Source organism: Dipteris shenzhenensis, chromosome 7 (assembly GCF_047967505.1).
Source record: "Dipteris shenzhenensis isolate YYH24624 ecotype China chromosome 7, Dip_SZ_1.0, whole genome shotgun sequence".
In the NCBI taxonomy this organism is placed as follows: Eukaryota; Viridiplantae; Streptophyta; class Polypodiopsida; order Gleicheniales; family Dipteridaceae; genus Dipteris; species Dipteris shenzhenensis.
The window spans coordinates 59696804-59722046 of NC_141602.1; the positions used below are offsets into that span (position 1 = coordinate 59696804).

Here is a 25243-nt window from a genome sequence, read left to right on the forward strand (position 1 = left end):
TCTTTGCCGTTATCTTAAAAACAAGTCAGCGGTATGTCAATCGTGGTCTTCCATTTTCTAAGATCGAGGACAATGAAACTAAGCTCATAGGTAAAGGATAAGTACAAATATAAACAGCACCTTTCAACACATAACGCAGCTCTGGAACAGAGGTGCACGCTTGATGGTCTTAACTTTGAAAGGTATTTCTTGTAACACCATCTGCTCCATTTTCAAACAACAACAATTACGTACATGAAGAATAACAAGCTTCAAAGCTTAATTCAATGCTAACTGGGTTATGATAATGATGACATGCCCCTTTGTTTATCACGAAAGTAATTGTTTGCAGCCGTACTGGCTCTTTTTCCGGAGTCAGTAGTGCCCAAACACTTTTATTGAATGCCGATCATGATTTTTAAAGATGAGGACAATGAAATTGTGCTCATAGATGATGGATAAACCCATGGCATGTCCATACCACATCCACACTCAAGGTTTATTTATATACGTAAATGTTCAAGTACGAAAGTAAGATGAACTAAATATGGACTCCTACTGTTTCAACATAATTGAAGATAAACTGCACACTCACTTGTAATTTCCGAAGTGTAACGCAGATCTGAAACAGGAGTTACTCTGGAAAGTGAACCTTTTATTTACAATGTATAAACAGACTTCTGAAACAGAAAGATTAAGCTTTTATAGGATTTCACATATGCAATACCGTAAATGATCTCATAAAAATCTGCACATTATCATGTAGCACTTGCATTCCTCTTTTCCCAGTACCTATATGTTGCCTCCATTGCAGCCCTTCAGGATCAGCGAAAAAATACGATTTTCAGAGTTACTGCCAGACAGCATTGCAGTGCAAAGCACACAATTGTAAAAATAAATGACCAATCACTTGTACTGGTGTGGGATTTGAGGTTAAAAGCAACAAAAGATGCAGACAATAATCCTGCCAATGATACAATGACCCATCTGAATGCCTCTGAAGGAATTAGTGATAGAACCTGCACATTGGAAATGAAACATTGGAAGAGGAACCATAAATAAAGAGCTTTACAGCTCAACCACACAGTTTGGCTCAGATGCATTTTCAACCAAAAGGGAAAAAGATGGGGGGTAGAGTTCATACCGCAGCTGGGATGAAAACAAAAAGTGAATAGCCATACAAGCACCAAAGCTGAACAATACTCGATGATAGACCAAGGTATTTCAGCAGAAAATGAAGTGCCAAGGGCAGTGCACATGTGTAGCCGTAGAATAACCCTGCTGCCCAATTCACCTTGCTTACATCGAAATGCCATGAGTCATGGGCGGTTAGGTAGGTTGCATAATTTCCTAGTGCTGCTGCCACAAAAATAAGGGTAGTACATGTCCAAAAAGGGCCATACCTACATAACAGAATCTCTGGTCATATCGTATGCTCCAAAGGTGTGCAGGATAACCAGTGTAAACGATTACAAGATTCAAAGTCTCATCTCAATCACTCTAACTCAGTTTCAGTACCTGCATCTTCTGATTTCTTTTGAATTAAAAAAAACACCTATCATTTCTAGAACAAGACGATTCGAAGAAATATCAACTTATCTATAATCCTTCTTTGCAATTAAACAAAATCCCTCTTTAAATTATCAATCTTTACCTTATCTATAATCCCATATATATATCTATAATCCTTCTTTGCAATTATCTACAAAAAAGATATTTCAACTTGTCTGTAATCCTTCTTTGCAATCAAACAAAATTCCTCATTAAATTATCAATCTTTACCCCATATATATAACCTCGCCTTTGATCTGAGATGTCCAACTAATGCACAGAAAAGAAAATCTCAAAAAAACTGTCACTTTGCAGCTGACGGACTATATCCAAGTAATAACGGAGATCTACTGCTTAAGATCACCAAAAATGTTCTCCAGGAAAAAAGATCACAACAAAGCAAGAAAATGACTCACAGATCAGGATTGTGGTTATTCTTCTCCATAAAGTCTCGATCAAGTAAGAACACCTGAAGAATTCTCTGTAACACTTCAGTAGTGTCTACATTGAAGTAAGGTCTGTAAGTTGTTATCCTGAAGACACGAGGTAGACCTCCCTGACCTTCATTTCCTGGGGATTCTGCTGTCTTATTGCCAAAAGAATCTGAAAAAACAAAAGGCATGAAATCAGACATGTAGAAAATTTATAAAGAACATATAGTAGTTAGTCAATAATTAATGTACAGCAAGTGTGCCAGATACATATAGATATAAGTAATCAAGGCCAGCTCATTCTGTCTACATGGAAACTTTTATCCTATGTTTTCATTCAGGAAGGTAGATTTCTTGGATTGTACAGATCACATCGTGGAGTCCTACAACACTAGCAGAGAGGCAGTTTTTCCTCCCATCTTCTCATTGCCTTCCTTCCATCTTATTATTTAAAGTTGCCTTCCTTCCATCTTATTTATATACCTTTGTAAGACTAGAATAAGTCCAATCATACAAATTTAGATTTTTTGTTATTCTAAAGATCAAAAATCTACACAGAAAATAAAAGAGAATATGAAAGAGAAGAAAAAAGAGGTAAACAAAAACTTTTAAGAAAAACAAAATGAAGACATACTTAGCAAGCAAAGCAACACTTATGTCGTCATCAGTGCCCAAGCACAAGCAGCTATACTGGGTTTCTAAAGACCCGCGGAGTCTCTTGGGCAAACCCAATGCTTACTAAAATACGTCAAATAAACAAAAGAGAAAGAAAACAAGAAATAAAGAAGAAAGGAAGCAGGTGACAAACAAAAAATAAACAAGCAAATTAAGAAACAAAATCTTCCAAAAAATTGGAATATCGCTCTCTCTCTCTCTCTCACTCTCACTCTCACTCTCACTCTCACTTCTAGAGACAGGATGCTTACCCCCCATAGAGTTACATGCTTTAAAGAAGGTACTCAGATACATTACAAAGGTCAAAGGCATGGATGCTGAAAGGCTGCCAAAGAGGGCATGGGGAGAAAGTCAAAAGCCTCAAAAGACAAACAGGAGCAAGATTTTGGCATTTGGATGGGCACTAGATCTGAGAAATTGGTTCAGGAAGTGGGAGGTAGAGGAGTACTTGAACTACTCACCAGAGGAGGTAGATGAAGATGCTTTTCATCGTGACCTGCTGAATGCACTACACAAGAAATGGCAAACAGCTAAAAATAGAGATAAGTTCGAGTACTACTGCACATTTATCAACCCCCAATATTGGCCCACTTATACGGCAGAGGAGTTAGCCACGCAGAAGTACATTTGCACACCTATGGCAATGCATAAGCGGAGGGCTTTGGCTTCACTTCGCACCCGATCACACCAGCTGCAAATTGAAATAGGAGGATGGAAAGACATGCCAAGAGAGAGCAGAATATGCCAATTATGTGACCAAGGTATGCAAGAAACAGAAGAACACATGGTAATGATATGCCCTTACTATGCACACATTAGGAAAAAGTTCAGCTCTCTTCTTGAGGGACATAACAGACTGGCTGATTTGCTACATAAGGCGTCACCCTCAGCTTTAGGAACATTTGTATCTAAGCTTTTCAAGCACAGAAACCCACCTAGACATAAAGGTAGTTTCTCTTATTACCCTCCCCTTTGAGGGAGGAGTCTTTATGTATGTAAGGTTTTGTATTGTTTCAGGTCCCATAGGCCGATTTTTGGTCTTCAGAGGACGATAATATATTCTTCTTCTTCTTCTTCTTCTTCTCACTCTTATTTAAAACTTAAAAAGCTAAAAGGTCCTTTCCACTTATGTATTGTTTCCTACAAAGAGTAAAAAATACATTTCTAACTTAGAAAGAACAAGCATACTCAAACAAACTCTCTTTTGAAACTAAAAGAAAAACGGGCTATTCAGCTCTCCGCTTTTTGTTTTCAGCTTATGTTCAATCATTCTAAACATACCTAAGGCCGATACACCATAGATAAAAGACTTCATATCTAAGATTGTGCGCACTTTTTTCATTATTTTCCTTGGATTATACCTCTTGTGTAATAGTAAAGTGATCAAATTACTACATTGAGTGATAAAGGACTCCTTAGTTGTACAAAGGCGGGAAAATCTATGGAATTGGGAAGAAATGACTCCATATTTTGCCAAATCAAAAATGTTTGAGTCAATGTGAGGCATTTTTATAATGTGTAAACCACTATATTCAGGTTGTTCACGTTTATCGTATATATCAACCTCTAATCCTATGGTAGATTGAGAAATTCTAAGATCTAAGAAAACACAAGAATCCCCTCTTGAAGTGCAGTTCAGTTCACAAAAGTCACGAGGATAGATTCCTTCTCTAAAAGCACTAGCGTCTTTGTACATAAAGTCTTGAAAGTTAGGAACATCTCGTACAAATAAATCATCTATAAAACGCATAACTTGGCTAAGTTATGTAAAATGATAGGGCAATATTGATAAAAATAAGACGTTGCATAAACTCAAATTCATAAGTGAAAAGATAAAATTTTGCTAAAAAGACGGCACAATTAGTGCCCATGGGGATTCCTATAATGTTGAAACAAAGAATCACCTATTGTGATGTAAAGATTATCTAAAAGAAAATCTATCCAAGAACAAACATCTTCCACACTTACTACCTTTGTGTATCTTTTCTTTTTAGAACCTATGTCATGATCTTTATTTTTTAGCCACAAGAAGTCAAAGCATAAGGTTGTTTTCTCAACTTTTAGCACTTTGTATCTATCTTTGTCAAATCTTCGATTGAAAACTTCAGCCACTAGCTTTTTTATTCTAAACTTCAGGTCTTCCAGCTCAATCTTTGTGTAAAGCGTCGTAAAATCATAGGTTTGAAGGAGAATAGGAGACTCTTTTTCCTGAATGCTTCGAGAGGAATTAAAAAATTTTACAATAGGAATCACTCCTACAGAGTCATTTAAAATCCAGCTTCAGTACGAGGGGACATCTGCCTCTTTTAATAAGTCCCTCCAAAGTTCATGGACACTAGGCAACATGGCTTTGAAGTAGTAGCTTAGCCATTTAGAGACATCCGTCAAAGTAGTCTCACAAGCGGCTGCAATAAAGTGGTGTGGGAACCGATTCTGTTGCTGCACCTGAAGCACAAACGATCACTTGGGAGCAAGAAAACACCAATAATAGGTCATCATGAATTCATTCAAATCTGGAACAAAGCTCCAATTACAGCTTCAACTCCATAGTAGTATTTCCAAGTAAATCTTTCCTATAGCTCTCCCACATTCCATCTAATGCTTTGAGGATTAACCCAAACTTATCAGTATGAAACTTCCTTTCTTTGAGGAAAAAAAACAAAAAAAACCCAAACTTATCAACTTAACAAAATTCCACTGACAAACAGGCATAGTATTAATAGAAGCTTTCCCATCCGTTTTCTTTAGGCAAACACCTAACTCCGCCATGATCAAAGCTACTCCTACAGATGCCAGTTGCATAATGGACACCTCTCAATCAAGGGGAAATGATGAACAAAGATACTAGTAACATTTACAAGTCCAGCATGTTAGGTATGATCGAGTCAAGCATCTCAAATCCCAATGATTGGGGCACTCGCCACACCAGTTAAACTTTTCCCTAGGATTACAGTATTTATATGCATATTTCAGTTTTTCCCATGTTCCAGCTCATTTTGCATTGCATCTTCTCAGCTTCTCTCAAAAATCTTGCCTCCATCTTTGCAATGCATCATGTTATACTACTTGTGCACATCTTTCCTTAAATTTCGCATCAGGTACAAGACAACCCACTCTCCCTTACTAACTCGAAGCTACAGCACGGATTAAGACTGTTCTGTGAAAGCTCACCCAAAATCAGAGGTGATTTTGGGAGCTTTTGGGGCCTGCTTTCAAAAAAGCAAAGAGACTAGAATACCACAAACCATGTGACTCCCTAATTACAACCACAAGGCACAGATCAGAGCATTCAGTGCTACCACAATCAGCAACAGTAGATTGTCAATCAGATAACCAGCCCATAGAAGGCAGTGAATCATAGGCAAAGTGCATCAAACCAAGCAAGCAGCTCATTGACACCGGTTTGGAAAGTGAATTGCTGTTGCTGACTACATTGAAGCTGCAACAGCGATTGGGACCTGTTTTGGACAATGACTATCTTCTACAGTGCCTCTCTCTTCCTCTCTCTTTCTGAGCACATAAATATGCGCAGATTCCAGCCTATTCTCTCATCTACCTGCAGAATTCTTCACTCTTTTCGTACCCTCACATCCCTCTTCTACTCTCCTAACAACAGCTGAAGGACACCGCATGCATGAGGAGGCTACAGCTAGTGTGCCTCCACTCGAAGAGCCTCACGGAGAGGAGGGTGATGAGATCGATTTTGGAGAAGATAACCTTGTGACGAAGGAGCAACCCGCAACTACTTTGAAGCACAGATGAAGGACTTAAAGGACTTGTTGCAGCCCAAACTCAAACCCTTAGGGTACTACAAGCCACAGCTGCGGGCTTGGTAGTAGGAGCACCATCCTTTATGCTTGAGACCTTCGAAGGTGGTGAGGGGCACACTCTTGAATGCATTGATGCATGGCTGGACTGGTGGCAGGTATACCTCTCCTTTCATTCGTTTTCCGATGAACTCACAATACAAATGGCGTAAGGAATGTTCAAAGTGAAATAAAAGAGAGACCGAAGACATGGGCTGAATTCAAACAGTTCAAGGAAGACTTTCTTCAACCAGAACATGATTTTGATCTCATCTCTGAGTTTACAAAACTTAAACATGGAAAAGATGCCATTTGACACCTATCTACAACGATTTAGCACCTACAATCCAAAGCTTCGTACCACCGGTGCTGTGTGGATTCTTCATAAATGGTTTGGCAAAAGACCACTACAGGTGAAGAACAACCGAAGTTAAAACCTCGAGGATGTGATTAAATGAGCAAAGATTTATGATGACACTATGGCTAAGGAGAAAGAAAAGAAAGAAATTTTTTTAGAGTCTTCGGAAGACCGATGGGTCTATGAGACTGAAAGAAAACCTGATACAAATCACAGTAAGGGTGGAGCTACTAAAAGGAGCATCATCACCCGTGCTGAATCCTAAGTCTGATCATACATAATCAAATACATCTGGATGTAACAATGAAAAGAAAAGGACTAGAGCGGAGCAGAATCCTCCATATGTCATGTCCCCCTGGCTGGTGCATAGCTGGTGATGGGACGCTGGTGCCCGTCAAGGGGTGCCGTGCGTCTCGATCTCCTGGACGAGGCTCGACGCAAGACCAGAGCCACCGTGACTCCCATGGGACGTATCTCGGGCCTAAACAATGACGGGAGGTCCCCTAGAGTGATTTGTGTGTCCCCTCGATGTCTCGTGTGTCGTGCTGCGATCGTCAGGGGTCGAGGTCTCTGTCACGTCGGCGGCTAGAGACTGGACTAGAGAGTTCTTTGCAGAAAACTCAGCCTACCACAAATTTTGAGCAAGAAAACTTACGCAGACTCAAGCTCTGAGCCCTCCGCAGACTTCGGCTCTGCACAATGGGTAAAGAAAGCTGAAAAAACCCTTCAATGCATGGTCTTAGGTCAAAGTCTCTGCAAAGAAAGATTGTACTTTAATAGGAATGTGTTCAAACCCAAAAATCATGTACGCATATATGGGTCGATTGCGGGTAGAACTGTGCACATCCTAATTGACCCTAGGAGTTCTAAATATTTCTTAAATGCTAAGGTTGTGCAAAAGTTGAGGGTTCCAACACAGCCGAGTGACCATGTCTACAACCTCGGTATGGCAAGGAAGAAGCAAATTTGGAATCGAATGCGACGCAAGTTTCTCTCACCATGTAGAATTAATCTGAATCCAACAGCTCAACTTATAAATAGGGCGAACAACCAAATGAAAGAAGATGAGATACCTCAAAAGTTGTCACAATATCTACACAAGGGGTAGATTAGGAAAAGTAGCTCTTCATGGGCTGCTTATGTGCTATTGAAGTACAAAGAAGAATGGAAGTTGAAGAATGTGTGTGGACTATAAGAAGTTGATCACAGTTACAATCAAGAGCCGATATTCCCTTCTTAGGGAGGATGACTTGATTGAATATAGGGAGCTGTCTATTTTACGAAGATTGACCTTGGTACTAATCTTCAGCGCATTACATTTCTAGCTTCCTGCTCTTTAATCTCTGCTTGAATATCAAACTTACTTGCTTTGGTGTCCACTTCCACAATCACTTCCTTCTTAGCAGTTTGTACTTCAATGTGAACAAGATCTTTGACTATAGAGACTAGCTGCTAAGGTTTAGGGATAGGTTTAGGTCCATCCTAGGATAGGAGCCCTTGTGGGACCCCTCAAGGCTAGAACAAGTGAGGAGAATGGCAAGGGAAGGGCTGCCTTTATAGGCTACCCTGCACCCCTCCCTAGGCTGCCATTTATGGGGCCTAGGGCTGCCTTTATGGGGCCAAGGGACCAGCCAACCAGCCCAGGGAGAGGCTTGTGTAGTCCACCGGAATGCAGGGTTACTGCGTGAGTGAGAGAGTGAAAGCTAGGAGTGATAGATCCTATAAGAGAGCTGAGAGATGACTGTAAAAGACAGCTGAAAAGAGCTGCTGAAACAGACCCCAAACCTGACTCCGTTTGCTGTCCCGACTCCCCGTCTGATGCGCTGCGTGAACACCTTTCCAGAGGGCTGAACTGATGTCAAAGGCTGAGGCTGGTCAGAGGGCCATTGGGGGTGACTGTCAAGTGGTTTTGAGGGGGCTGAGGAGGAGCTGTAGGAGGCTGAAGGGGGGGGGGAACTGAATGAGGAAAGAGGGCCTAGAGGCCCCCTATTTATAGGGCTTTTGGGCCTTGCAAAAGCGTCCTACATGGTCAGTGTGGACACCATCAAGGTCTTGGTATTGGTTGGCGTTGCCTCTCAGGTCTTTGGGTCTGCCATACGTGTGCACAGTGAGCTCTTCATAAGTGTGTTTCCGTGCTCTCTCGAAGAGTGTTCTTTGTATTTCTCAATTCTCCAAGTATAAAGTAAATTTCCCCCTGGTTAGAGGGGAGGGGGCCCTTAGTGGGTATAGGGACCCAATCGGTTGTCGACTCTACTCTCTCTCTACCCTCAGCTCCTTTCTCTCTCTATGGTAAACAACGCTAATTCCTCGCTAAAGGTTTAAAGAAGGTCTTGCTGTGAATTACATGATCAGATTACCGTTGCATGCTATAACTACAATGACCAAAAGGGAACCGCATTTGCTTCCACCGTGTGTTGGAAGAGGGACTCCTTGGTCAAACATCTTTTTTTATGGGAGATTGGAGCAGCTTATTTATTGTCGCTCTAACTTACGTATGTTGCGCAACATGCATGAGATGCCTATGGCTAGACAGGTAGACTTTTCAGCTTCCTATATTGTAAACTCATATTTGCTCTCCATACTTACTTATCACTTGACACTTGTAAGTTGTAGGTTTTAAGTTCTAACTACAATCCACACCTCAAATTTTCAGGTGCAAGCTATTGACGCATATGCTTAGAAGTGTCACCAGAGAGCGCGATCCAGAGCAGGATCAGATTTTTAGGGACCTCTACTTGGAGCAAGAGGAGATAGATCGACGAGTGTCACACACTCACATTGGGAGAAGGGTCATTATTTCAGTTGCTAGCACTCGTGGTGGTAGAGCATCCACAACCCGTATTAGGACATCCATAACATGGGCTCCCCGAACCTATGTGCAAGGCACGGCTCCGGAAGCACATCAACCACATCTGTTGCTAAGGACACCCCTGTGGCTAGAGAGCCGGAGTATGATGAGGAGGGCAATGTTCTTAAAGAGGGTGACTATGGTGAGGGGCCTCAATGATCCTCATCATCCTCTAGTGAGAATGATCATAGTTCTGGATTTTATAGTGGCGGGAGTAAGTAGAGGCCGAGACCTAGGACCTAGGCTCTTGCCTGTAGTAAAGCTTTTTGTAAAACTTTTTGCATCTATATTGGACCTCGGTCCCCTTTTCGTACTCACTACTTTATAGTCACGAGTCACAACTGGCTACTTTATAGTCACGAGTCACGACTCGCTACTATTTGTAATGATATATCTTCAATCCTTTTGACATGAATCATGAATCGTGATATATCTTCGGTCCTTTTAAGTTTTGCACCTATGTTACATGTAGCATGTTTGTGTTTCAACTTTCAAGAATCAAGTCATGTATATCTTCTAAGCATTGAATGTCCATTCAAGAAAAGCTTGTACTTACTCTAAAACTCTAAGATATGTCTCTCTTTTTTTGTATCGAACGTATGCTCAATATTTTTTAGTTCTTTTAGTACAGTACCACACTAATATCGAGCTGTACGTATGACGTGATCGGACATGTCAACCATGCCGCTAGATCTAACCATAAAGTACAATTGCAACTCCAAACACTGCAAGTCGGAGTCTCGGGGCTCTAAATCTCATAGACCTTGCCTCCCTATGTGGGAGGGCCGCCGAACGCCCATCGAGGACTTGTCAAAAGCCGTCCCTCTCAGACTACTACCCACTTTTCCTTCTTACGGGCAATATCTCGCTGCTTAAGGAGGTACGCCTCTCTTCCACCTTAAGGGGTATAAGATCCTTGTCTAGGTGGTTCTCTGGGTGGCACGTAAAGATGAGCCTCTACCATCTTCCACCTGAAGGGGTGTAAGATCCTTGTCTAGGTGGATCTCTAGGTGGGCACATCAAGCTGAGCGTCTGTGTAATGCTGCAAGGCGGGGGCTTGGGCATCTCTGAAGTAGATGACGAGAGGTCGCTTGCGTTTAGGATCTCTCCCAACACGCTAGGCCCCCTCGATCCCGTGTACCTAAACCCCAAGGGTGGAGGTCACAAACTCGATTACGTGTCACCACAATGTAAATATCCTAAGTCAAAGTACAGTTGACCATTTATTTGATCATAATTAAAGAGTTTCATATGTGTTAATTACGATCAAAGAGTTATTTTAATGGTCGAAGTATTGACTATGGTCAAAGATACTTGACTCCAGTCAAGTAAATCTGACTGCGGTCAGAGAGTGTTGACTTCGGTCAACAAGACTTGGCATGCGCCAAGAGGGTTAACCCCGGTTAACCAAGATGTGCCAACTTCGGTTGGAGAGACCTGGCTATAATTAAGGCGCCTTGACCCTTGGTCAAAGCTCTTTAATTATAATCAAGAGTGTTGACTCCGGTCAACCAGAGAAAATATATATATTTATTTGTATATATATTTGTTTTGATGTGCACATGTGTTCAGTGGGGAGCCCACTGTGACTAGGATTAGTCCACAGTGTGTTATTTGCATGCAAAGCGCTAACAATTAATGGGTACCATGGTGGTGCGCTTTAATTAATTGTGCAGGTACTAGCAAGGATTATTTTTCCTAAGCGAAATGGGAGCCTGACAAGCATCTAGGAAGCGGTTCGTGTGACCGAGAGCTTTGAAGACTCCAGAATGGCCCTTAGAGGCTTGTAATAGGATTTAATCTTGATTTTAGACAAGTGGCATGTTGCCAATTTGAATAGAGCTTGAAGCTCTTGTAAAAGAAAGATTTTTCACGTTTTGTTTGGAGAGACTTACGAGACAGCTCTAAGCTGAAGCTGAACTTCTGTAACAGAATTTCTGAAATGAATAAAGACCTTCGGGGGGGTCCAGCCCGACAATTTGTCCTGGGCCCTAGTGTATCTTCAGAGAGAGGGAGTGAGAAAGAGCTTTGGAGAGTCAAAATTCCGTCTGGTTTTATGAAGCCATAGCTGCTTTTCCGTCTGGTTTTATTGGTATCAGAGCTAAGGCAAGGATTGCCTCCTATGGCGACCTCGATCAAAGAATTCGTGAGCAAATAGGCTAGCTCTAACGCCCAACGTAGGTGCGGGAGACGTGAAGTTTTTTACGTCCCTCAAATTGCTACAAGGGACTCTCTGGCTGTAAATGAGTGATGAACGCGTGTGATAAAATCAAGCCAGCCTGACAAGGGTGCACGGGTGAAACTATGGAGAGGTCTTCATGCTTGAAGTAGCGCAAGGGCTCTGAGAGTTGAATGCTCACGGAGCGCTTCCACGACAGACAGTTTGACGCGCAGGCAACCCAAGGCTTGGCTGTGGAGATTTTTGCAGGCGACGTAGGCGTTGTAGCGTGGGTTGCGAAAAGAGGCGTGAAGGTTAATTGTGAAGCACCGCTCCTGTGCAAGCTTAGAGTGACGGTCACCAAGGCGCGACGCGCGACGACTCCTGCATAGCCAAGGTTTGAAACCTTTGGCTGTTGCTGACGTGGCCAAGGTGCCACCTAGGCAGACACGTGGCATGCACAGAGCTGACGTGGCAGACACGTGTGGATGCTGATGTGGCAGCATATGCACGGTGATGATGTGGCAGTACACGTGGCATCCAGCTACCAGCTGACGTGGCACACTGACACGTGGCAGCCAGGCTGGCAGATCTGTGGTTAGTGTGACCTTGTTCAAGTTAACTGCAGTTAGCTGACCCTGGTTAGGGATCTGGTCAGAGGACAGCCTAACCAGACTGGACTGGTGCAGTTAACCAGTTTGGTTCAGTTAGTGGCCAAGTTACAGACATCTAACCAGACCAGAACAGGACTGATCTGGTTAATGTAACCAGTAGTTACCCATCTGGTCACTGTTTTTATTTAAAAAATAAAAAAAATAAAAAAATAAAAAAAGGAAAAAAAAAGAGAGTTGCAGAGACAGTTTTTGCCATCAATGCCCACCTATCTGGTAATCATTTTACTGTCAGAAAATCAGCAGAAAACAGAGAAAATCAGAGTTTTTCAGAAATAAAAGAGATGCATGCCTTTGTGCACAGAGAAGGGAAGCCATCTGCAGCAGCCAGAAAAGGGGAATATAAATTGTTGATGCTTTGGCAATTGTGTGGGTATATGCCTTGAACTGACAGCCAGTACTGGCATAGATTGTAAATGCAAAACACCTCTTGTTGAGGTACTCTTTCAGTTGAAAAAGCAAAAGTAGAGTGCATCAGTTACCCGCACTGTCTGAGAAATTTGCAGATCTCAGAATATGGATCAATCACCTATCCAGTGGGATTCACAAGATAGGGATGTACATCCAGGACAGAGAAATGTGCCGCAAACTCAACAAGAATTTGAACAGATGGTACGCACTCGTATACAAGAGCTGGAAAATCTCAAAAGGGATCCCAGGGCTCAGTATTTGTTTCCAGCAGAAGCTATGCCTAATCCAGTATATGATGTGCCAATGCCAGAGGCACACTCTCGTGTACAGTCTAAGAGAGAGAGATCACATAGATCTCATAAGAGACGGTCCCATAGAAAAAAGAGATCGAGGCATCATCACCGATCTCCTAGTCCATCACCGTCTACCTCGAGTTCGACTTCTGTGTCTTCTTCTTCCTTATCAGATAAACCATCCAGGAAAAGAAGGAAACACGAGAAGTCTGGGAAGAGAAAGTCTTCCAAAGCGACCAGGGAATTTAAAGAGGGAGGAAAATCTATCAAGTTTATGACCTACAATGGACAGTATGGTCATACAGACAAAGCATTGCAGTTTATCAGACAGTTTGATGCTGCATTCGGTACAGAAAAATTTTCAGAATCCTCCAAATTAAGAATGGTCAGTTTACACTTGACAGCAACGGCTAGTGCATGGTGGAGTGCACTGACCACAGATGGGTCAGCCCCAAGGAAGTGGAAGGGCTTCAAGAAAGCCTTCTACCAGCAGTTCATGCCTAAACAGTTTAGAGACCATGTTCTTCAAGATTGGGACAGCTTGCACATGGATGCAGGAGATATAGTGGATGGGTACAACCAAAAGTTCTGGGATGCTTATTTGCAGGTTGCACCGTTCAAAAAGATCTCCAAAGGCACCCAGATGAGGAAGTACAGAGCAGGTCTCACTCCAAGAATTCAGGCAGTAGTGAATGCTTTGGGGGCAAAGAATATTCAAGATCTTATGCATTCAGCCTCAGTAGCGAGTCTTGTGCCGCTACAAGATCCATCTACAGTGCCATCCTTGCATGCAGGACGTGCTCATAAAAAGAAAACTGATTTTCTAAAATCAGAAAAGAAAGAGTCCCCCAAGGCTGAAAAGAAAGGGTTTCAGCCTCAGAAGCCGAGGGGTACTCAGTTCTCAAAGACCTATAAGGGCAAATCTCTATTCACCCCTGAGCAGATAGCGGAATTCCGTAGAGATGGGAAATGCTTCAGGTGCGGTAAAGAGGAGCATGTGGCTGCCCAGTGCCCAGAAAAGCCTTCAACATCGAAGGGAAAAGAGGTAGAGAAGCCACGAGGACCGCAAAAGCCAATGGCAGGGGGAATTCCTGATATACTGGGTCATGCTTTGAACCCAGAAGAACGAGAATTGCTGCTATCATGGGGCAAAGTTAGAGACCAGCAAGCGCTAATTTTATTTGATCCAGGGGCTACTGATAATTTCATATCAGAGGATCTAGCCCTGAGGCTGGGAAAAAAGACGGAAGAGTTAGGCAGGGCTTTGGATGCCGATCAAATGTTTTGTGGGAATCCTGTGCCAGTTACTCCCTTGATAGGGAAGCTCCGTCTTCATGTTCAGAGTTATGTGGATCAGGAAGACTTCTTCATTTCTCCACTGAAACATTATGATGTAGTTTTGGGGATGCCTTGGTTTCACCGCAAGGCAGTGAAGTTGACTCTTCCTGAAAGAGTGCTGGAATTTGTGCATAGGGGAAAAATCAGCGCTTAATTGCCAAAAATAAAGGGGACACTATCCCCATTGTATCTGATGTTTCATGCGGTAAAGCAATTAAGTCTGCAATTTCTGCGTACATGGTTTTTGTAAAAGAAAAAGAGAATGATATGCATGCTGAAATGAATGATGCAGACAAAGATAAGTTTCAGTTTCTTGTAAACTTTAAAGATTGCTTTTCTGATGTTTTGCCAGGGGAGTTACCCCCAGAGAGACCAGAAGATCATCAGATAGAGTTAATGCCTGGTAGTGAGCCACCAAACAGACCCCCTTATAGAGTCAGTGCGACTCAGAGAGAGGAGATTATGGCTCAGGTACAGGACTTGCTGTCCAAAGGGTTGATTCAGCCCAGTTCGTCTCCTTTTTGTTCCCCTGTACTGCTAGTACAGAAGAAAGATGGTTCATTCCGTATGTGCGTCGATTATCGCGCACTGAACAAAATGACCATCAAGAATAGATTCCCTATTCCGCGTATTGATGATGTCCTGGATCAGTTAAATGGAGCTTCAGTTTTCAGCAGGATAGACTTAAAGAGTGGCTACCACCAAGTGAGGATACAACCTCAGGATGTGCACAAGACAGCATTCCGTACTACATTCGGGTTGTATGAATACTTAGTGATGCCTTTTGGGTTGACAAATGCTCCAGCCACATTCAATAGAATGATGGATCGTATCTTCCGGAAGTACAGGCATTTTACGGGTACTTTCTTTGATGATATCTTAGTTTTTTCTAAGACAGAGGAAGACCACAGAGAACATCTTGCTATAGTGTTTCAAGAGCTGAGAAATCATCAGCTCTATGCCAACAGCAAGAAAAGTGAATTCTTCCTGGAAGAAATCCACTATCTGGGGCATATAATATCCAAGAATGGGATACAAATGGATCCAGCGAAGATCCGTGCCATTCAGGAATGGCCAGAGCTGAAAACTGTGCATGAAGTTCGAAGCTTTTTAGGCTTGTGTTCTTACTACAAAAGGTTTATCACACATTTTGCTGATATCGCAGCTCCATTACATGACCTCACTAAGAAAAATGCAGCCTTCACATGGGGATTATCACAGAAGAAAGCATTCAATACACTCAAGGAAAAGTTGACTACAGAGCCTATTCTGGTAGTTCCGGATCTGTATCAGTCTTTTGATGTAGATTGCGATGCTTGTGGAGAATGTGTTGGGCTGCATTGCATCAGAATGGTCATGTAGTAGCCTATGAAAGCAGACGACTTCGGGATGCAGAAAGATATTTAGGAATCTATGAGAAAGAGTTATTGGCTGTAATTCATGCCATCCATACATGGAAACACTATCTTTTGGGTGCAGATTTTACTGTCAAAACAGATCACCAAAGTCTGAAATACTTTTTGACTCAGACCAAGCTTTCAGAGAAGCATATGAAATGGGCAAACATGCTGTCAATGTATCATTTTCAGATTGTGCATACTCCAGGAATTCGGAACAGAGTGGCAGATGCCTTGTCCCGAAGACCCCAGGTCAATAATGTAACTATTGCTTATCATCAAGACCTGGAAGGCATGAGGGAACAATATGCTCATGATTCTGATTTTGGTGAAATTTTACAGCAGATGCAAGAAGGCCAATCCACCAGTCACTATTCCCTGAAAGATGGGTATTTAATGAAAGATGATTGCCTATGCATCACCAAGGAGATGAGGAAAAAGATTTTGGGGGAATGCCATGCACCTCCCTATGCTGGACATAGAGGAATTACAGCAACAACTCTAGCCCTGGAGAAATATTTCTTTTGGCCAGGAATGCGGAAAGATATACATCAGTTTGTTACGGAATGCCTTACGTGTCAGAAAGTGAAGTATGATAGAGGGAAGGCACCTGGCCTACTTATGCCTCTCCCCGTGCCTCAGGCACCATGGGAAAGTATTACAATGGACTTTATTTTTTATTTGCCGAGATCAAAGTCAGGGAATGATGGGATCTGGACTATCATAGATAGATTCAGCAAGCAAGCTCATTTCCTTCCGGTTCGTAAAACCATAAAGGCAGATCATATGGCTAAGCTGTTCATGGCACAAATCTTTAAACATCATGGTATGCCTGAGTCCATTGTTAGTGATCGAGATCCCAGAATGACCAGTCTATTCTGGAGAGCTTTATTTGATAACATGGGGACGAATCTGAATTTTTCTTCTTCTTTCCATCCCCAAACAGATGGTCAAAGTGAAGTAGCAAATTCTACAATTTTGGATATGCTGAAATGCTACGTGGGTGACCAAAGTTCAGACTGGGAAAAGTACCTACCATTAGTAGAGTTTGCTTACAATAATACAGTACATAGCTCTACAGGGAAAGCCCCTTTTGAAGTCATATATGGAAAGGTGATTTTGCCACCTATATTGAGGACTAAAGATGAAATATTTGCAGCTGATCAGTTTGTAAGAGACCTCCAGACAGCTTACAGCCAAGTCCGGACAGCAATTGAAAGGTCTCAAGAGAAACATAAAAGAGCTGCAGATAAACATAGGAGACAACTAGATCTCAAGGAAGGGGACTGGGTACTTTTGAGGTTTGAAAAACCTAGGCTCCGCAAGTTTAAAGGCAAACAGAAAGTGTATGCAAAGTTATCTCCCAGATATTATGGCCCTTTTAGGGTTACAGAAAGAATAAATGAGGTTGCATATAGATTAGCATTGCCAGAGCATTGGAGGATTCACAATGCATTCCATGTGAGTCTTCTAAAGAAATTTCAAGGACCAGAGCCTACAGAACCAGTATCAGAGGATCCACCAGAAGTGGATGAGCTGGAGGAAGTCCTTCAGCCAGAGCAAATTGTGTACCATACTGTACGTAAAGGCCCTCAGGGTAAGGAATTTTACAGGTATCTTGTAAAATTCAAGAATTATACTGCATTAGATGCCAAGTGGATGGACGAAGACATGTTATCCGATCATCCACAGCTTTTGGGTGTGTACAAGGAAGCTTTTCAGTTGAGGTCAACTGAATAGAAGCCGAGGGGATGTCACCACAATGTAAATATCCTAAGTCAAAGTACAGTTGACCATTTATTTGATCATAATTAAAGAGTTTCATATGTGTTAATTACGGTCAAAGAGTTATTTTAATGGTCGAAGTATTGACTATGGTCAAAGATACTTGACTCCAGTCAAGTAAATCTGACTGCGGTCAGAGAGTGTTGACTTCGGTCAACAAGACTTGGCATGCGCCAAGAGGGTTAACCCCGGTTAACCAAGATGTGCCAACTTCGGTTGGAGAGACCTGGCTATAATTAAGGCGCCTTGACCCTTGGTCAAAGCTCTTTAATTATAATCAAGAGTGTTGACTCCGGTCAACCAGAGAAAATATATATATTTATTTGTATATATATTTGTTTTGATGTGCACATGTGTTCAGTGGGGACGCCCACCGTGACTAGGATTAGTCCACAGTGTGTTATTTGCATGCAAAGCGCTAACAATTAATGGGTACCATGGTGGTGCGCTTTAATTAATTGTGCAGGTACTAGCAAGGATTATTTTTCCTAAGCGAAATGGGAGCCTGACAAGCATCTAGGAAGCGGTTCGTGTGACCGAGAGCTTTGAAGACTCCAGAATGGCCCTTAGAGGCTTGTAATAGGATTTAATCTAGATTTTAGACAAGTGGCATGTTGCCAATTTGAATAGAGCTTGAAGCTCTTGTAAAAGAAGGATTTTTCACCTTTTGTTTGGAGAGACTTACGAGACAGCTCTAAGCTGAAGCTGAACTTCTGTAACAGAATTTCTGAAATGAATAAAGACCTTCGGGGGGGTCCAGCCCGACAATTTGTCCTGGGCCCTAGTGTATCTTCAGAGAGAGGAAGTGAGGAAGAGCTTTGGAGAGTCAAAATTCCGTCTGGTTTTATGAAGCCATAGCTGCTTTTCCGTCTGGTTTTATCGTCTGGTTTTATGAAGCCATAGCTGCTTTTCCGTCTGGTTTTATTACGTCATCTATGGGGGCGGTAGCTGTGCGAGGTATCCCATGTGCTCTAACATTGAGAGCCTTAATGGCCCTTTGTTGCTACTCCAAAATGGTGGCTGAAACTGTGGCCTTCGCAGGTTCCGGTTTCGCTACATCCACCCACCTAGAGGTCTTTGCAATGGTAACTGCATGGTGGCTATCTGTGCCTCAACAGCCTCTACTGCTGGTCCACTATGTGGAGCTGTCACGGCAGCTGCCATCTCCTTTCGGAGCTGGGTTATAGCTAAGGCTGCGAATGAGACAGTCCTGCTCTGCCTCTCATGTGCAGAGACGGTGTAACTCTAGGAGAACATGGTCCCAAAAATCTGACAGGATCGTGTGGCCATGAACTGTGTATGGGTGCAGTGTGATGAAGGGGGGGCTAGATAATGGGGTGATGGGGGGACACCTGGAGTGTGGGTGTGAAAGGACCTATTGAGAGGGGGAAGGATGGCTGAGTGAGGGGTAGGGGTAATAGAAACGAGGCAAACTATGTGTGTATCAGTAGGATAATGGGTCGAGCTGAGAGGGGCTCCTCCTTATCCAAATGTTGATGATGACGAAGACGTAAACTCTGGCACTACACCAAATACTATCGTTGTCAGTGTGGTCACCGCCAGAGATGGTGCAGAGGATGATGAAGGCGATCCTAGAGATGATGATGATGATGTGGAGGCTGATCTAGAGTCTGAAGTGGAGCTACAACGTACTTGGGAAGGGGGTTTGTTGGCTGCCTTTTGGGTGGCAGTGCTGTCCACCTGTAGGCCACTTCGATTGCTCCACTTGTTCATATCATCCATATTGAGCTGCTTTTGTGGTCTCTCTTCCTTTTTGGGTATCCCTTTATTCGTATCAACTTTTTCTTTCTATCCTCTGTTTTTCTAAAAGAGGCTGAAAATATTGCTGAGGTTATTGCTGAAATTCATTGAGGGGGAGAGGGTGTATAGCCCTCCATACCTTCCATTGTCTGTGGACTGAAGAGGGCTCCCTCTGGTGGTGATTTCTTGCAGGCATTTGTAGGCCACCCTGGCTTGGGCAGCCCCTAGAGTGACCCTAGGGATGGATTCTTGGCAGCTTCTTGGTACCATTGGAGGGTTTTCTGGCATCAATGGGGGTCGCTGAGGGCTGGAGGAGCCTTGGAGGGGGTGCTGTAGTAAATTTGAGGACAATGGGGTCCCCCCCTGTGAGAACTATTGAGCAGGAATAGGCTGGGCTAAGCGCAGTCAAAGAAAGCCCCTAAGGGCTGTTGATGGTGGACGGAGAAGGCCCGTTGGGCCTGGGCGCAAGTGGATTCCTGTGGGGACTAGGCACAGGCAGGCAAGGCCGTGAGGTATTGGACTCACTCGGAGCAATCATAGAGGTGCAGTCGGAGCAGCCCGAGGCAATAGCAGATTGTGATAGCGGGCTGACTTGCTGGAGAGGAAAGGGCGGGTTGAAGAAGCGCAGCAATGGCGGGCTAAGAGCAGCAATAGCGGGCAGCAATGGTGGGTTGAGACGGACTGAGGCAGAGCATCAAATCGGCATTGATGGTGGGCAGAGGAGGAGAGCAATGGCGGGCTGAGGGGCAAGAGCGGGAGAGGAGAGGAGCGGAGTGATGGATATCCCTATCGAGTGGCTCAAGGGAGGGGAAAACCAACGCAGATCACAACATGGTAAGGAGGCAGTCCTGGTGGAGGCCACACACATGTAGGTGAATTATGCCTTGACATCTGTCTCCGATCATTCGAGATAAGGAACCGACCTTGGTAAAGGAAGCGCTCTTTCAAGAGACATGCATGTGGAGATCGAGTCCGTTGAGAAGGACAGGACCTAATAACTGGTTCCACAGCCTTGCGACGGGCTGTCATAGGTGTCAAGTGGATCTATAAGACCTAGTACACATCCAATGGAGCTGTGGACAAACATACAGCCCGACTTGTGGCCAAAGGGCATGCACAACGCCAAAAAATTGATTTTATGAAGATACCTTTGCTCCCCACCACACAAATGACTACGATCTGATTTTAGTTCTAGCGCTCACTTTTCATCAACAATGGCCAATATATTAGATGCACGTCTAATCGACCTTTCTAAGAGCGGCGACTTGCACGAGGAGGTGTATGTGGAATAGCCCCCCAGATTTGAAGTTCCAAAAATGGCGTATCAATTTGTTCTCAACAATGAGCTCCTTCTTAGTCTGTCAAAGATAACCCAACCCAAAACTGAAACAGCTTAAAAATTGAAAGAGGGCAACGTGTTTGGAGCATTTGTAAACTCAACGAAAACAAGTTGAAAACAAACCTTGGTCCTCCATAGCTTGATCAACATAGCATTTTGTATAAGGATATTCAGTTTGTGATTTTGTATTGCCACTAGAAAATGCCAACAAAACAGAGCGCACATTTTAGAAAGCACAACTCACATGCCAACAATGCTTTCTTCGGAAGGGATTTCGGAGGTCACGAGCAGATTTGAACATGTACATCTTCTGAGAGAAAGGTCAAGTTACCCACATTATCCTCTACGTCGACGATCTCATCTTGACCCAAAGTAATGTGGCACACATTGTCGGGACGACAGCTCCCGTACCACAAGAGTTTGAGATGATGGATCTAGGATTGCTCCATTTCTTTGCGGGCTTGGAGATTTGGCAGATTGAGAGGGCGTTCTTCAGCTCCCAACAGCAGTACGTTCTATTAGAGTCCATAACTAGAGTTTATAACAACTTTGTGGGTGTGCGCGCCCAAAGAGAGTAGGTATGGGGAGCCAGGGCATGTTTGCCAAGGAAGGACACGATCCAAAATAATTATTTGGTGGCCTATTTGAGGCTAGCTGGAGCAAGCCAACTAGGACCAAGGTTAGGACCGAGTTGGGACACCCAACCAAGACGAGTCACCTGACCTACTTCGTCCGGTCAAACCGACCTAACTCAACCCTGTCTAGGTCGGGTCATCGGTTCAGGCCCACCACCCGGGTCAGCTAATCAGTCTATCCTTACACGCTGACCAAACTATTTGTGGCCTATAAATAGGTCCCCCCTTTTACCTTCCTCCTTGGTCACTTGGGCCCTCTTCCCTCACTTGTATTCCTCTTGGCTGAGGTTGTATTCCTCTCTCTCTCTCTCTCTCTCTCTCTCTCTCATGCTTTCGAACGTGCACAACTTTCACACATTCATGAGCTGTTGGAAGCGTTTAAGATGGAGAACAGTAAACCCATCTCCTCTCCGATGGATCATAGCACAGTTATCAAAGCATGATCCCAGTGAGCGGGTGGATGCAGCATTGTAAAAAAAGCCGATTGGTTTCCTGCTGTGGCTCCTCAACACCATAGTGGATCTCAGTTTTTTGGTGGGGTTACTGAGCTCCTTTACGCAGACACCTCTGAAGACCCATTGGGGTGTAGGTATACAGCTTCTCAGTAGCTACAGGGTATGACGGATCAAGGACTACTCTATGTGGTAGGTGCAGGAGTCAAGCCCTGGATCCAGTTGCAAGGGTGGAGTGTTTCTGACTGGAGAGGAGATACAGATACACAAAGATCAACAACTGGATACTCTTATACCCTCGGTTCAGCAGCCATCACGTGGAGTTGTAAGAGCAACCCACCATGGCCTTATCTTCTATAAAGGCCGAGTATGGGGCTGCGTGTTTAGCAGTCTGTGAGGTGGTCTGGCTTCGGAGTTTGCTTGGAGAAATTGGGTTCCCAAAAAGATATCCCACAATCATTAAGTGTAACAACCAGAGCTGTATAGCAATTGCGAAGAATCCAATGTTCCATGCTTGAGATACAATACCACTTTGTCCATGAAAAGGTTCTTAATGGGAGATCTTGTTGACCTTTTGTTCGACCAAGGATACCGTGGCGGACCTAATTATCAAGCCTATATCTAGATGAATCCAGGAACATGCCCAAACTCATCCTCTAAAAATACAACATAGTGCAAGTTTCAATCTCACAATAGTCACTTATAAGATTGAAAACCATAAACTCCATCACGCATAGCAGGACTACAAGAGGCGGCGGAAACAACAACAAGAGGCGACGAATCGACTTTACTCAAAGAAGGCAAAACAGTGATTACGAACAGAAACGCCCTTCCGTTTCACCGTTTCTGTTTCTAGGCCACTATGAGAGGGAGGACTAGGCATCGTCAACCTGGAGATGCAGAGTAGAGCCCTTTTGGGCAAGTTGGTGGTGTGAGGTCTTATATATACCTAGATGAATCCAGGAACATTCCCAAACTTATCCTCTAAAAACACAACATAGTGCAGTTTCAATCTCACGATAGTCACTAATAAGTTTGGAAACCATAAACTCCATCATGCATAGCAGGGACTCAACTCTTGGAAGCTCCTGCTTCAGCGAGGGCTTCTCAGGAACACACCCTGCACTCGAGGGTAGTGACAGCAGTCCCACAAGTGGATCGTTTCAGAGGCTCACCTCCGTAGGAAGGCCCCCCCTTGACGAGGAGTCTTCACAGAGTCTCGCGGCGCTTGTCCAAGGGTCTCATCATTTGGGACAGCCCGTAATGCCGCAAGGAATTTGAGCATCAACCCCTCTTGTACCATCCGGAGATTCGACATTTGGAGGGTCTCATGCTGGAGTAGAGGACGCACATTGGATGAGCATAGTGGGATAGCAACCCAACCAGTTGCTTCGGAGCATGGAGCCGCCTCCCCATAGACAAGGACACAATTTCGAGCCCTCTCTCACCGGAGGGCGAGCACGCATTCTTCATATGACGAGATCAACTCTACGATCCCAAAGTCAAGGTGGGGTAATTGCACAGAACCTCAGCCTCCCCCACATTGGTACTAGCAGTTTTCTAAGACTGGGGTACCCCTCAAGATCCAACTTTTACATAGACCTCTCACCCTACCGCTCCAAATAGTACAGAGTGGGATGTGGAGGCCTTCTTCAACTTGGGACAGTGGGAGACCTCGAGATTCATAGGGCCTTGGATATGCTTCAGTGGCAAAGGATCGGGATAGTGGCATGTTTGTGAAAGGACTGGATCATCAACCCTACTCTAGTCTTGGCAAGGCAGGAGGGGGCACTGTGGCGTCTTTGGTCATGGGAAAACCGGCCTCTAGAAGCGTGGTTTTGGCGAGCATGAGTAGGGCACTCGGATAGGGTCAAGGAGCATACACGACATGCATTGGTCGACGTCTGCAGTTGGAGGATACATCCTAGACTCCCACAAGGAAGCACCACTGGGTCGAGCAAAAGATTCCCGGGGAGATTTTGGTCATGCTCATGGACCAGCCCCACAAGCCACAGAAGATCTCGTGCCTCTTCTAGATGGTGGCTCATGGAGGTTTACCTATTGGTCCATGGTTGGAGCAGATGCACATGGATGGTAGATGCCAGCATTGCATGGATAGAGAGACATGCATTGCGTTGGGCCTGCCCCGCAACACAGAGGATTTGCACGAGAGCCTCTAGATTGTTTGCCAAGACACAAAGGATGCAACGGGACTTCACTTAGGAGGTGGCAGCTTGGCTAACAAAGCAGGGTCATGGCTTCTCCAATGGTCCAACCTCTCCAACTTACAAGATCCAGGGCCAGTGGGCCTTCTGGATAGAGGCACAAGACGCAGCGCCTCCTTCCGACAATGCCCTTTGCCACGCCAAAGGATAGTTTACGGGAGAATGTCCAGCATCACTACTTGGAACATGTAGGTTGCCCGCTGCAATTTAGTGATAGGAGGCCACCAGGTTTCCTGGGCAACCACCCAAGTTGCCATCTTGCAGGACACCATCTACACCCTAAGCACCATCTGGGAGCATGAGACATCAGGCAGCCACCGTAATTGCCATCTGGCAAGACATCACTACACCCTGCTCTACATCTTGAAGCATGAGACATTGAGATCTCAGGCGACCACTAATATGTGGCAGCATTTCTACAAGGCTTGGCCTGCAGATATCTTCTATGTCTTTTCGGAGCGAGGCGTTCACTGGATGTATAGCCCTCCACCCTGCTTGCTCCCCACGCAGTGAGCTGGGTTTTCTGAAAACAGGCTAGTTGACAAACAGTTTCTTTTTCTGGCATTTCTTCCACAATCAGCAACCCATGGTTGACTGATTTGTATGGTTGGTTTTTTCAAGCATTAATAGAAAGTTCTTTCTCTAGGGAAAAAAATAAGCCAAGAACACACACAAACTCATCCTCTAAAAGTAAAACAAACACAGCAATAAACTTATGATAGTCACCACAGGGTTGAAAATCATAAACTTCATCATGCATAGCAGGGACTAACTGCTATGGTATTCCCACTGACATCATCAGCATCCAACAGTAATATAGACGATGGTACAACAAATACTGTCACACATAGGTGTGCCCACATACCTACACACAGATGAATGCCCCTTTATGCAAAGATATTCGTATTTAGTTCTGTCAGAACTCCCGAGGTGAAGGGCAGACTCAGTTGTGACAACGACTAGCACTAGGATTGGATATACCTTTGTAAGACTGGAATAAGTCCAATCATACAAATTTAGAGTAGCACTAGGATTGGAGCTTCTATGAGTCAAGTTCTATTGCAAAGAAAAGAGTAAAGCCAATAAACAATCTCCAACAGATCTTATGCACAAGAACTAGAACCAGGACA

At 43.9% G+C, this 25243-nt stretch overlaps 1 protein-coding gene across 1 annotated transcript in view; it reads right to left on the minus strand.

Annotated features, from left to right (window-relative positions):
• Positions 1-302: 302 nt before the first annotated feature.
• The window catches only part of LOC147900593 (uncharacterized), a 46754-nt gene continuing 21813 nt past the window's right edge, over positions 303-25243 (minus strand). Inside the window, exons 5-7 of the mRNA XM_087377018.1 lie at positions 1947-2133; positions 1124-1382; positions 303-998 (exon numbers count right to left, since the gene is read on the minus strand). Coding sequence (XP_087233144.1) covers positions 804-998; positions 1124-1382; positions 1947-2133 — 641 coding nt within the window. The 3' untranslated portion in view covers positions 303-803. The remainder of the gene's footprint in view (positions 999-1123; positions 1383-1946; positions 2134-25243) is intronic.